The sequence below is a fragment of the Oryzias latipes genome, chromosome 11 (assembly GCF_002234675.1).
Source record: "Oryzias latipes chromosome 11, ASM223467v1".
Classification (NCBI taxonomy): domain Eukaryota; kingdom Metazoa; phylum Chordata; class Actinopteri; order Beloniformes; family Adrianichthyidae; genus Oryzias; species Oryzias latipes.
In genome coordinates, this window is record NC_019869.2 from 2901246 (window position 1) to 2913786 (window position 12541).

At 43.6% G+C, this 12541-nt stretch overlaps 1 protein-coding gene across 1 annotated transcript; it reads right to left on the reverse strand.

Moving 5' to 3' along the window:
• Positions 1–1458: 1458 nt before the first annotated feature.
• On the reverse strand, positions 1459–12228 carry LOC101174681 (zinc fingers and homeoboxes protein 1). The gene is made up of 8 exons (XM_004073901.4): positions 11891–12228; positions 10352–10817; positions 9391–10017; positions 7714–7840; positions 5511–6689; positions 5287–5418; positions 4700–5093; positions 1459–2827 (listed from the first exon to the last, which is right to left on the reverse strand). Exons 2-7 carry the CDS (start codon positions 10708–10710, stop codon positions 4704–4706), a joined length of 2814 nt encoding a protein of 937 aa, XP_004073949.1. The 5' UTR covers positions 10711–10817; positions 11891–12228; the 3' UTR covers positions 1459–2827; positions 4700–4703.
• Positions 12229–12541: the final 313 nt, after the last annotated feature.

The window sequence follows — 12541 nt, forward strand, 5'->3', positions numbered from 1 at the left end:
ATGTCCATAAAGCAAATCATAGGGACTAAATATGTTGAGACTATGAAATATGTTTACATTTAGGAGGCTGATTCTACCCCACAAATATATGAAATAATAATAATTTTTATTTTCTCAAATATGTCATCCCATTAAATTCTGAAATTCCCTGAAAATCTACAAAAAAAATCAGTTATTAAAAAAATCAGTATTTAGTTTGATTTCCTATTTTAGAAAATAAAGGCAGAATTTTAAATGAACATTTTTTCATTTTACCTCAAAAACATTAGAAAATGTCTGCATGACTTTTCTGTTATTGTCAAAAGAAAAACAAACATTCAGCTCGTTTACCTCAACTCTCTTTTAATTAAGCTTCACATCTTTGGAATATTTGTACTCATCAAAAAGGAATTCCAAGTATTTTACTAAAGTAGTATTATGAGCTCCTAAGTAAAAGAAAAACACAAAACTGATTCTGATTTATCTTGTTTCTTTTTACAGAAAGTAAATCAGCATCTTATGGCCTAACTTTGGATGATAGTAGGGATGCAAAAGTTTGTCTGAAACCCAAAAGTGTTTTGTTTTGGCTCAATCTATCATTTGTGTAGTAAAAAAACAACAATAATAAAAATGTAAATATATCTCACTATACAAACAATAAACCATTTTTAAATGTAGTAAAATACGTGTTTGACAATTTTAACGTAAACGTTTGATGGCGTAACATGCGGTTCGGTTTTAAACCAAGAATAACTATTTTATAGTGAACAATGAATGTATTACTCTGTTACTTAGATTACTTTTAGTAATCTGTTCCATAGGTCACGCTCATGTAAAGCCTAGAATAGAATTCATCCTAAAAATGTACCAAGAATGAAAAACCAGAAGCAAACAAACTTGTAGTTTAAACTTTTTATTTTCTGTTTGCAGACAAAAAGAAAACAGATTGACATAAAAGTCCAGGTATAATAAATAAATTACCTACTGAAACTGTTGGCTTTTAAAGCAACGTAAAGAATGGCAACGTGTGGAGCTGAGAGGAGGAGCTGGTGGCTGAAACAAAGCAAAGTCAGCGGCTGACGCTGCAGCTGATGGTTGTGTGCAGATGTTTACAGTCCAACAGGGTTTGGAAACACAGGAGAGCAGAGAAAAACCAAAAGCTTATTTCCATCTTCTTGATTCCGTCACATATGAAAAAGTTCTGAGCTAACCCGTCCCAAAGACGCCGTTCACAAATTCACCCGTACTGAAGGAAACACAACTTTGGTGTTGAGATCCGACGTAAAAACCTGCTGGATTCTTGTCTCCGCGCGTACAGTATTGAGTTCTGTAGAAAATAAATCTGAGCTTTTTGAGTTTGTAGCTTAACTGACTGAGGTAAAGTTGCAGGTTCCTGAAGTAGAAGCAGGCGTTTCTTTGTCCCGGACACCAACAAGCAGAGTTTGTGTGCGTTCATGTACAGCTGATGGAATCATTTCAGCCGCTAAGTGCTTTTTTTTTTTCTTTGTTTGCATCTGTTTGATCAGTTTTTTTAATCGAATATGGAATTCCTGAGCTTCTGCTGAGTAAAAGTTTGCCCTGAATTTCCCCGTTTGCTTCATCAGAACCGTCTGAAAGGTGATTCTGGACCTGAGGGCGTGTGATGGATTTGACCGCATCCTTGTGGTTTGAAACCACTTTGACCCAAAAGAGGACCGACGCAAGTTTGTTTGTTAAACCGACTTAAATTTAGCTGAAGGTTCTGGAAAATAAGCAGAGTTTTATGATGTGAACTGAAGAGGCGGCTGGATTAGACGTTTATCTCTAGAAATGACCAACTGGTCCAAAACGGCAGCTACATTCTAAAATGTAGACGTTGTGAAGGTCAGCAGATAATAAATGTGAAGCTGTATCTTATTTATACTTTAGGAAAAAAGTGTCTTTTTTTTAAAGACAGTTTTGGTTGAGCTTTAAAACCCTCTGAATTGCTTCAGGGCTTGACTTTGACTACAGGTTTTCATGGCTTCACGACGGCAGAACCTCTTTTATTCGGTGGTTTCCCTTTGTCAGCCGTCTGATCTCTGAAGCTCTGCTGGTCTCAAATCGGTTTTTCTGCTGAACTGAAGCCGCTGCAATGAAACGGACCCAAAAGGTTTGCATGAAAAATGAAATCTTAATACCACAGTAACAGTAAAATGGAGTCACCCCTTAACTGAAGGGAATTCAGTTACGATAAGAAGAAGTCATGTGTTCGTAAAGATTCCAGCTTTGGGAAAACGAAAGAGAAGCAGAACGTTCAGAGACTGAAGGAAGAATTCTTTCTAGCAGATTTTTTTCTTTTTTTTTTAAAGAAAGTTAAAAAAAGAATGGCACTAATCTGAAGTGTCTATTCACAGAAAACCTTTTCATTCACAACTTCATGTTTTACAGTTGGGTTTGAGGACATTCCTTTAGGAAAAATGTCCGACTGGTTCTGGGGGAAAGGAAAGGAGGCGGGGCCTGGCGTTTACAAAAACACCTTTCCATGCGGTTTTTCTATGAAAATGCACAGAAAAGGCCAGCGTTCTCTTCCAAACAAAGGCATTTGATCTGTACAGAGGTGACATTTGGTTTGGTTCTGCGGTTGGTCCCTACAGTCCGTCCGTCCGTCCGCCAAACCGAATGGAGAAGCTTCTGCCGTGTCGCCTCCGCTCTGACGCCCCCGTCATCCACAGCTGCACCACGGTTTCTACTAAAAGGCACAAGCGCGTTGTTCAGCATCGCTAGTTTCCTGCAGCCGTCTGTCTGCTGGTCCGGACTCAGGAGATGAGAAGGAAAGCTGGCGTTCGTCATCTTCCATGTTTCCACTGCAGGTCAGGGAGATCCGGACCTGTTTGATGGAAAAAAGAGGGGGAAAATGGAAGAACAGAAAGACCAACACCGATGGCAGAAGTAGAGTTTGAATACGTTGAACTGCTCTATTAAAGGGGTTTGATTGACCGGTACCGGTCTGTGGGTCGCTTCATAACCGAAAACTAAGCCAGTAAAAGTTCTGTTTTGGAAAACGACTGGATTCTTTCCAGCGTATTCCTCACTTTTGACACGAGTTGTTCTGCTCGGTCACGTGTCTTAAAAACATCCGCCCCCCCTTCCTAAATCGGAGGATCCAAGCGCTGAAGAGCCCCTTCAGCTAACAAATGATCAAAAAACCAACGTCTTTGGGGAGAAAGTAGCCAGTAAAGACGCCAAAGAAAAGCCTCGACTTCAACAATCTGGATGCAACATGAGTTTTACTTGAAATGTAGATTTATTGTCACACATCAAGCATGTGCATGTTTGGTGACCGACTCTACTGTTAGAAATACGCTGCATTCACTGTAAATTTACATGTGATTATTATTATTATCATTATATGTAGAAAATACCAGCTAAAGCTCGTCTTTAGCGGTGTAGCTTTCCACAGAATCCGGTGTCAGACCGTGGAACAAGTGAACAAATCAATGAAGCTCAGAGACGAGAGTCTGTCTGCCATCACTACATCTCCCATGATGCATTGGGTTAAAGTGACAGCGTCTCAGCGCACAATGAGTCTCTCCTCTTAACATCTTGAAACCACAACGAACACACAAACAGTTTTCAAATCTTCTAACTTAACTTTTATTACATCTTTTAGAAAAACCAGCTGCAACTTTCAGCTTTTTCTCCCACAATTATCACAAAAATGCATGTGAGATTGTGGTGGGACTGTAGATCAATACAGACTATGAGCTTCTACTTTATTTTAGTTTTTGGGTGCTGGTGTGCCGCAGGGTGTTTTGTCAAGGTTAAAGTGTGCCGTGGCTCAAAAAAGGTTGAAAAACACTGCCATAGAGGAGCATTTGAATTAGAAAAAAAGATTTTCCAGAAAGTGGAAGCTCAAAACATGAACCTATATATAAACTGGCATAAAAAAGGTGGGAGAAATACTTTGTTTTGATTTGTTTTTTAATGTGTGTAGGTTAAAAACTCTTAAATGATGTTCGTTGGACATCAAATGTCTCTATAACCCAGTGAGGAACTGCAGACGTTCCCCTCAGTCGATGAGGAAAAGTCCGCTCTGTCTTTGTGCAGCAGCAAAACCTTCAACTTCCTGTCGGATAACCGCCTCGCTGTCAATCAAAGAGAGAGCCGAAGAGCAGAAATGAATCAAAGACCAGAGAGAAACCTGCTCATCTGGAGAGAGTCCAACAACAACTGCAGTGTGGTTGGTTTCCCTGCAGCTTTTTCTAGCATGTAGCTTTATTTCTGCACATAGACGCATCATGACGACTGCTTTTCCAGCGTAGACGAGGATCTCATCCACATGATGTGGAAACTTCTACCTGTAATAACCGCAATGATTCTTTTATTCAACAAAAATGTTTGACTTTCGGAACATAAGGTATAAACGTGCAGCTAACCTTTGCTGTGTTTTACAGGATAAAAGTTTGGATTTCAAGGGGAAATATTCAATCCTTCTGCTTTGGAAATGATGGAAATAAAACACAAAACATTTGACTAGTTGCTTTTTTTGTGCCAGATTTGTTCACGAATTGCTATTTTTTAACCTTTTATATTTTAAAATCTTTATTTTCAAAGTAAAGAGTGAGTGACGACTAAACTCTAAAGAACTAAACAGGAAAACAGTCTCTCCACTGTAGTTTTCCATTAGGTAGAAGTTGGAACCATAAACATCTTCCGGCCACAGAAGCGGTTGTTTTTTTTCTGAAGGTGGCTCACATACCCGCTCATGTCTGCTCCTCTGCCGGCGGCTGGGATTGGCTGACGCCTTCGCCTCCTGGCAGCTTGTGCTCCTCCTCCATTTCACAGCCGTCCTCACTCTCGCCCTTCACCGAGCCGTCGGCCTTTGCCTCCTCGCCTTGCTCCTTCACCTCCATCTCCCCTTCGCTTCCCGCTGCCTCCGCTGGCGTCTCCTCTTCCTCCTCCTCTTCGCCTTCCTCCTCCTCGTTGCTGAAAGGCTCCTTGCCCGCCTCCACCCTCCTGGCGGTCTGGGAGAACCAGTCCCTCACCTGCTCGTAGCTCATGCTGGACTTGGTGACCAGGTCGTCCAGGTCCTTCTCGCTCAGAGCTCTGTGTTTGAGGTAGTAGTCCTTCAGGAACTCCTTACCAGATTTGACCTGCAGGAGTGGAGAAAATAATGTGTTGATGTGTAAATAGAAAGAATTGCCCCCCTACTGGATGCCATTCCATTACCTTCTGCCGTCTTTCAAAATAATGTAGTCAAGGACTTATTATTACACCCATATCACTACCATCATATGAATATTAAAGCTCACTTTTCTGTGATTTCATGCATTGTCCCACACAGACCTTGATGACGCCAGCGCCCCCCTGTGGCGAGCGTTTGCAAGCATAGGGCCGGCGCGACCTCCTGGACCCCAGGCGAAACCGCTTCCGGGGCTTTTTGGGGCTTCTTGTGCCGCCGTTGAACGCCTCTTCCACCTTCAAGAGATGCGACATTGTAAGGAAGCAGCACGTTTGCATTGAAAATGCAGGAGGTGACACAGAGTGAAGGTAAAAACGGCGGTGGGCACCTTTCCGCTCTGGTAGAGGTAGTACCACTTCAGGTTGTTGTTTTTGCAGGCGTAGCGCGCGTCTCCGAACCACGTGACGATGTAGGACCGCGGCAGGCCGCTCTCCTCCGCCATCTTGTCGTACTCCTCCGGCGTCGGCCACTGTGTGCGGACGAAGGCCCTCTTCAGGACGTTGATCTGTTCCGGCGTCTTCTTGATGGCCTTCCTGCTGAGCGGTGGAGCGCTCTGCTGCTCGTGGGCGGAGGACGGCGGCGTGCGACCCGCTCTGAGCTTCTCGCTCAGCAGAGGCAGCTTTCGTCTCTCTGTGAACCAGGCGTCCACCTCCCGCCTCGTCAGCTTCGTCTCGGCGCGCAGACGGCTCAGCTCCTCGTCCGAAGGCCGGTCTGAACTCTGGAAGCTGGCCTCCAGAACCAGCAGCTGCTCCGGAGTTTTCTCCTTGAACTTCTGCGGGGTGAAGTCTGGAAGGGCGTTGCGGAACTTGGCCCGCGGGCTGCTGGTGGATCCGGACGAGCCCTGGGCGTTGTTTGACGTTGGGGAGGCGTCGCTGGCATCGTCACTCGAGTCGATCACGATGGTGGCGGTGTGGTCGCCGCCGACGTTCTCGCCATGGCTGCTGCCCCGCCCTCCCCGGCCCGCGCCGGCTCTGCCGGGCAAAGGCTCGCCCAGGAGCAGGCTGTGGTGCTCCTTGGAGTTCCTCTGGTTGTAGCGCGTGTCACTGAACCACTTCTTTATGGCTCGCTTAGATAATTTGGTGACTTGCATGAGTCTGGAGATCTCCGCCTCCGTGGCGAACTGCCTCCGGCTGTAGCTCGCCTTCAGCTCCGCCAGCTGCTCTTTGGACTTCTTGGGTTTCGACCCTGAAGCATCTACGCCGAGAGCGCCGCTGTTCGGCGAGGCCAGCATCTCCGTGCTGGCTTCGGACGCCGACGGCTCGGCGGCTTTTGGCTGTTTTCCCGGCACGCCTGCGACGGTTAGCGTGACCGGAGACGCCACGGGCACGCCGCTGCTGTTCCCAGCCACCTGCGTGAGGACGAGGCCCGGCTGGCCCACGATCTGACACGTCTGGAAGATGGACTGCAGGCCGTTGGAGGCCGCGGCGATGTTGGCCGGGATGACGGTGATGGTCTGAGGGACGGACTGGACCGTTCCGTTAAACTTTTTCCTCCTCGCCTCTTCTACCTGCAAATTTGATGGAAAGTCTTAATGCAGCAGCAATAACTGACGTTTAATCAGACATAATTATCTGTAGATGAATTAATTTCCCACTGCAGACAGCAAAAGTGGGGAAACCTTCCTAAAGAGGACAGCGTTAAAGACCCACTCCGAGGAAAATCGGGTTTTTGACGCCTGTTCTTTAAGCGTTTTTCTGTTAAAGGACAAACAGATCATAGAGCTCCAATATTGCTTGTTGCACCGTTAAGGCTGGGGGGTTGAGGGGCTCTAAGCGAATAAACAGAGAGCTTTCACTAACTGGAACTCAAAGGTGAATCTCTCATGAACTCCTGCCGCTCTGCAGAAACTCTCCCATAAAAATACATTGATTTAGTCAGTTTTGGCCAAAAAGGACTAAATCATAATGAACAGACTTTCACATTAGATCAAAAAGTCCCGTTAGAAAATATCCAAATGATATAAATGAACAAATCCCTGATTCACAGCTGCTTATTTCCTCGTTTCTTTTTGAATAATAATTTGAAAACGGTTGCATATTTATAAATAAAGCATTTCAATGGATAGTTCTGTTGTTTCAGCCAGTTTGGTAGCAGTGAGAAACAACAGAACTCATTTATTCTAGAAACCAGAACTGATGATAAAAGCCTCCAGTCTGTCCTAAACTCAGAGTCCCTCTGAGACTAAATTTCATCGTCCGTCCTCCGGTTGCGCTTTATTCAGCCCCAATCACAAGATGGCGCATTCGTCCAACAATTAAGACAAACTTTGTCCTTTGCTCCGACGCTTTCAAATGATAAATGTCTTTATAACTTACTAATACAGTGCAGAACATGTACTTGTGTCTTTGAATGTCCATTTTTTTCTTTTTAAATGTAGTAAAATGTCAGGATGTGACATTAATGTAACACTGCTGTTTGTGGAGTTGAATGAAAAACTATCTTCCTTCCTCCCAGCGGGATCAGTTTGGGTTTTTTTCCGAGCAGCGAGTGAAAAACAGAACAGGAAGTGTTGGTGAGGTCACACGGCTGACCTCCTCGGGCGTCCAGCTGACTCCATGCTTCAGCCTCTGAGCTGAAAACCAGACTTTAATCTGCTCCTCGCTGAACTTCGTCTGGGAGGACAGACCTGTGATCTCTGAGACGGATGGATACGGAAACCTGCAGAGAGGAAAACAAACCACTTCTGTTAACTTAAAGCTCCTTTTAACTGATAAAACTTTAAGGTTTTTTTTTTTTAATTGAAGCTGAAAGTACATTAATTAGAGCCAGGAAGCTGAGAAAAAGAGAAATCTTGTCAATGAGAGGAAATCCTGTTTATGAGGCTTTGATTTTAGCCACGTAAACTTTAATTTTGGTGGAAACGTCAATGAAAAAGATGCTAAAGGATGTGCATATATGTACAAATGTCGGACATTTCTGTTCCTTAGCTGGCTTTGTGTTTGTTGACTTTTGCGACAAAATTTCAGACCCACACATTGATACACGTGGTTTTAAATGTGAAATCAGGTTTGTGATCACAAAAGATTTGAAATCTATTTCCAATGCGATTACGCAGTTTTTAGCCAAAATTCAAAAACCTGTCGATTTCTAAGACGTAGTTACTGCAGAGCAGCAGTAGTTCATTAGAAATTTGCCTCTTAGTTGCCGGCAGGATCGTTGGGGAGGAGCAACCCCGCCCCCCTTCCCCTCCATGTTAACGGGAGCTCAGAACAGGGAGCTTGTGGCCCCCCCAGCATATTTTCTACATCTCAAATGAGCCCTTTGTCATGTGCTCCTGATTCCAATAAAGAAATACTTATTTTCTTATTAAATCATCAGAAAAATGCCAAAAGAACTTGTTAAAAACAAATGAAACACAATTTTCAGGGGGTTGGGTCTTTGAGAAGAACACTACGTTTCTCAGTTTCTGAGCTTTTGTGATGAACCGGAGGAAAACCGTGACTGAAATAATAAAACGTAAAAAATATGTGAATACGTGACAACAAGAACATTTAAACGCGAATAAGCGGTAGAATAACCACAGACATGGTGCAGAAACAAACACTACGTGAAGTAAAGAGAAGTACTGAGTCTGAGTCCTGACATCAAAAAATAAAATTTATCTCATTCCCACAAATTCATATCTTGTTTGCAAGAAATACTATTTTGTTCCCTAGAAATAAATAATTTGTGCGAATGAAATAATTCTTCACGTCACGAGTCATTCATAAACTCGGACATGCTCTCCGTCCGGCCGCAAAAGCTGCTTTCAGCTGTAACTTCCGTGTCTCTGTGACTCACATTCATTCAAGAAAGGAAAAATAAAAACAAGAATGGTCAATTTATTATTGTCTCGATGAATATAAGAAAAATATCCTAAGATTTAGGATGCCCGAGCTTGCACACACAGACAGAAATGTGACGGTTTCTGCTGTAAATCCAACTATCACTAACATCAGTGTTTATGGAGCTAAGTCTGGTAGGCGAAGCAGCAATCCGTGTTTATGAATGACGTAAATAATTACTTTGTTCCCACGAGTTAATTAATTTGTGGGAACAGAATATTATTTTGTGCGAACAAGGTAATCTATGGGAAGGAGATATATTTTATATTTTTAATGGCTCCGTAGAGAAGAGCAGAGTGTTAATTAAGAATGTTTGAGAATTCTTTGTGGATGACGAGTGGAGCAGGTGAAGCGGCGCCGCAGAGATGCAGCAGGCGGCGTTACCTGTTGTAGGCGCCGATCAGCAGAACGTTGTTGTCCATGGCCGTGTTGTAGGTGGGGATGCTGCTGATGGGGATCAGGAGCTGCGTCTGCGAGCTGTTGTGTTGGTTCTGCAGGGCCGACAGAACCTGGGCCAAGGTCTCCGGTGGCAGCACGGCGCCCCCCCCACCGGAGCCGCCTTTGATCTGCAGCATGTTGGGGGCGTTGACCACGATGCTCTGCGGCACGGCCTGCAGCTGCAACGGCGTGGTGACGGGAACCAGGCGAGGCGTGACGGCCGCGGAGAGGTTCATCGGCGCCGGAGACAGCGCCGGCGGCTCTCTGTCCCCGTCCTCCTCATCGTCGCTCTCTACTTTAATGACATCGCCTAAAGGCGTCTTTTGTGTCGCGGCAAACTTTTTGGGCTCCGCTCTGCTCCTGATCCTCATGATGGGGGTCTTGCTGAGGGGGATGGCTTTGCGAGACGTGTCCTCCTGCTCGTCTTCCTCGTCCTTGATGAAGCTCCCGTCGAAGGTGAGGTCGTTGACCGTCTGCTGGAAGACGGTCTCGTTGTTCCGCTTCACCATGGTCCGTGTGAAGTTGTCCTCACCCGGGTGGAAGCGGGCGTTGTGAGCCAGGAGGGTGTCATAACTTCAGAAAAATAAAAATGATAAATAACATGATGCATGTAGCCTTTATAAAGCATACATAAATGCAGGAAACCATTAGAACAATCCTAAATGTCCTGCTGTTTTCACAAATCAGAGTATAATTCAATAAATAGCTTCATAAATATAAGGTAAATGTGATTTGTTAGCAATAATAAACAGCAAAATTTTAATTTTCAAAAACTAAAACAAAAAAAATGTACACAAAAACTTGGATCTTAATACTAAATTTTAGTGCAAACCAGGATGTTCTACAGGAAATCACCACATAAAGTGGAGTTTCAGTTCTGATGGAGGGAGACGTGTGAGCGGCGTACCTTTTGGTGTGGTAGTCACACTCCATGCAGACATACGAGGTGTTCAGGACCACGTCGGGATGCTCGGCGTCCACATGCATGGTGAACTGGTTCAGCTCTGACGTCTGGAAGCTACAGTACTTGCACTCGTAGCCTCCTTCTGCCGTGTTCAAGTCCAAATAGGGGTCCGACACCACGTCCTGTCTGAAGTCCTCGTCCTGGTCCTCCATCAGAACGGGAACCTCGGAGGAAAACGCCTCCAGTCCGTTTCTGCCCTCCGGATCCGACTCATCCATGATGTCCTCCGACTCCAGGTCCGATTCCATCGCTTCCCGAGGAGGAACCATGCAGGGGGTCGTGGACTTCCTCCTGCTCGACATTCTGAGTTTAGGTGAACTAGCAGTGCTGTGAAGTTAATCCGAACGGTACCGCCACGGTTCCATAAAGGTGCCGTCAGTCAAAACGTTTCATCCGTTGTCCTCAATTCCTAAGAACAAAATTACAGTAAATATTTATATCTCGCTTTAAAGCACCTTTTTCTTAAAAACTCTGTTTATACCAAAATAAGCAGAAATGAAATGTGTCTGTTCTATAAAGATTATATTTTGCCTGATATTTTTTAACCTAATTTTCCATCAACATTTCAATTTAAGTTTTTATTTATTTACTGTGAAACACCTTTAAACCTCGCGATTAAAAACATGTTCAGAAAACCACTTAAAGTGAAATTGTGAAACGTAATGATAATCAGGTGTTAAACATAAACAATAGACTAGAATGCATGCTTTTATTCTGAAGGTTTGTCACATTTAGAACACCTATTACTTTGAATTAAATGTTGTGGTGTTTTACCACAAGAAGACTTCTTGATCATTTTTCTGCAGGAATGTTTAATTTTCACTAAACTGAAACAATAATAATAATTGGAGATTTTCCAAAATATTTAACCATTTTAAATAGAATTGGTGGGAAATGTGAAACATCTTTAGCAACAAGTTAAATTAATTTGATATAATTAACCTAAATCAGAATCTACACACATTACAATAAATATTGTATTTTAAAATAAATTAATTAGTCTATGAATCCTGAGAAGTCCTGTCAGACACTGTTAGCCCTCTTGATTTATAAAAATATATATTTTTCCCCACTAAAAACTTCAACCAACATCTGTTCACCCTTCAAAGAAGAGGGGCTCCAGGCATTAATGGAGACGGAAATGCTCCAAATAACTAGTTTCCATCAGCTGTGATGATGCTATATCCATCACAACAGGCTAACAGCTCTGTGTTTCCTTTTTTGGCGTTTTGTTGATGTCCTTACACCCACAAAAAGCCCGAACGTGTCAAAGTGACTCATCGTCTCGTGCCTCTCAGACCGCTTGTTGTCTCGGAAACACCAATGAGGAACGGCAGCATCTTCCTAGCTAGCTAGCTAGCTGCCGCGTTAGCTAGCTCGGTTCTGCTTAAACGGGGCCGGGTCGAAGCGGGCATTTAGTGAGTACAAACACCGCTAGAAGTCTCCCGCTCCGCTTCACCCGCTCGTTCGGCTCATGTGTACCTGCATGTTGGAGAAAACGGGTAGCTGGCTAGCGGTGTAGCATCACCAGGTCGGTCTGTTGATACGCAGTCTTCCGCCTTTTTTAGCCGATTTCACAGCGGACCCCATCTGATTTAGCCGCACGCGGAGACATTCACGGCCTGGCACGGACGTCCGCTTCTACTTCTATCCCACACACTTCCGCTCGCATGGTTGTCTTTGTTACCCGGTCTAATATGAAGACGTTTTAATTAAAAAAAACGGACTGGTAGTTCAGCGAGTGCAAAGATAGCCATTTTTCTGTGCAGTGCTGAGAATTAGCCAATGGTTCTCAAGTACATCCGGTTTGGGTATTTCAAAATAAAGAGCTGGACTTAATTTAAAGAGAACACTGCAAGATGGGGGAAAAAAAGATTAATTTTTAAATTTAGTATCTATTGGTTTTCTATTCTATGTATAAGTTCACATGGTTTGAAAAACATATTATTTTCCTCCAATTTAATTACCAAACTATTTTTGTTTCCTTATTAAATCTATTTTCAATTATTACCTAATTAAAAACAAAGGTGGTACTTCTATGTGTAGAAGGTAATATACATAGCAGAGATGATTCTTGTTTGTTTGTGAAGTATTTTATTGCTGTTATACAAATTTGTAATATTTGGTGTCTTT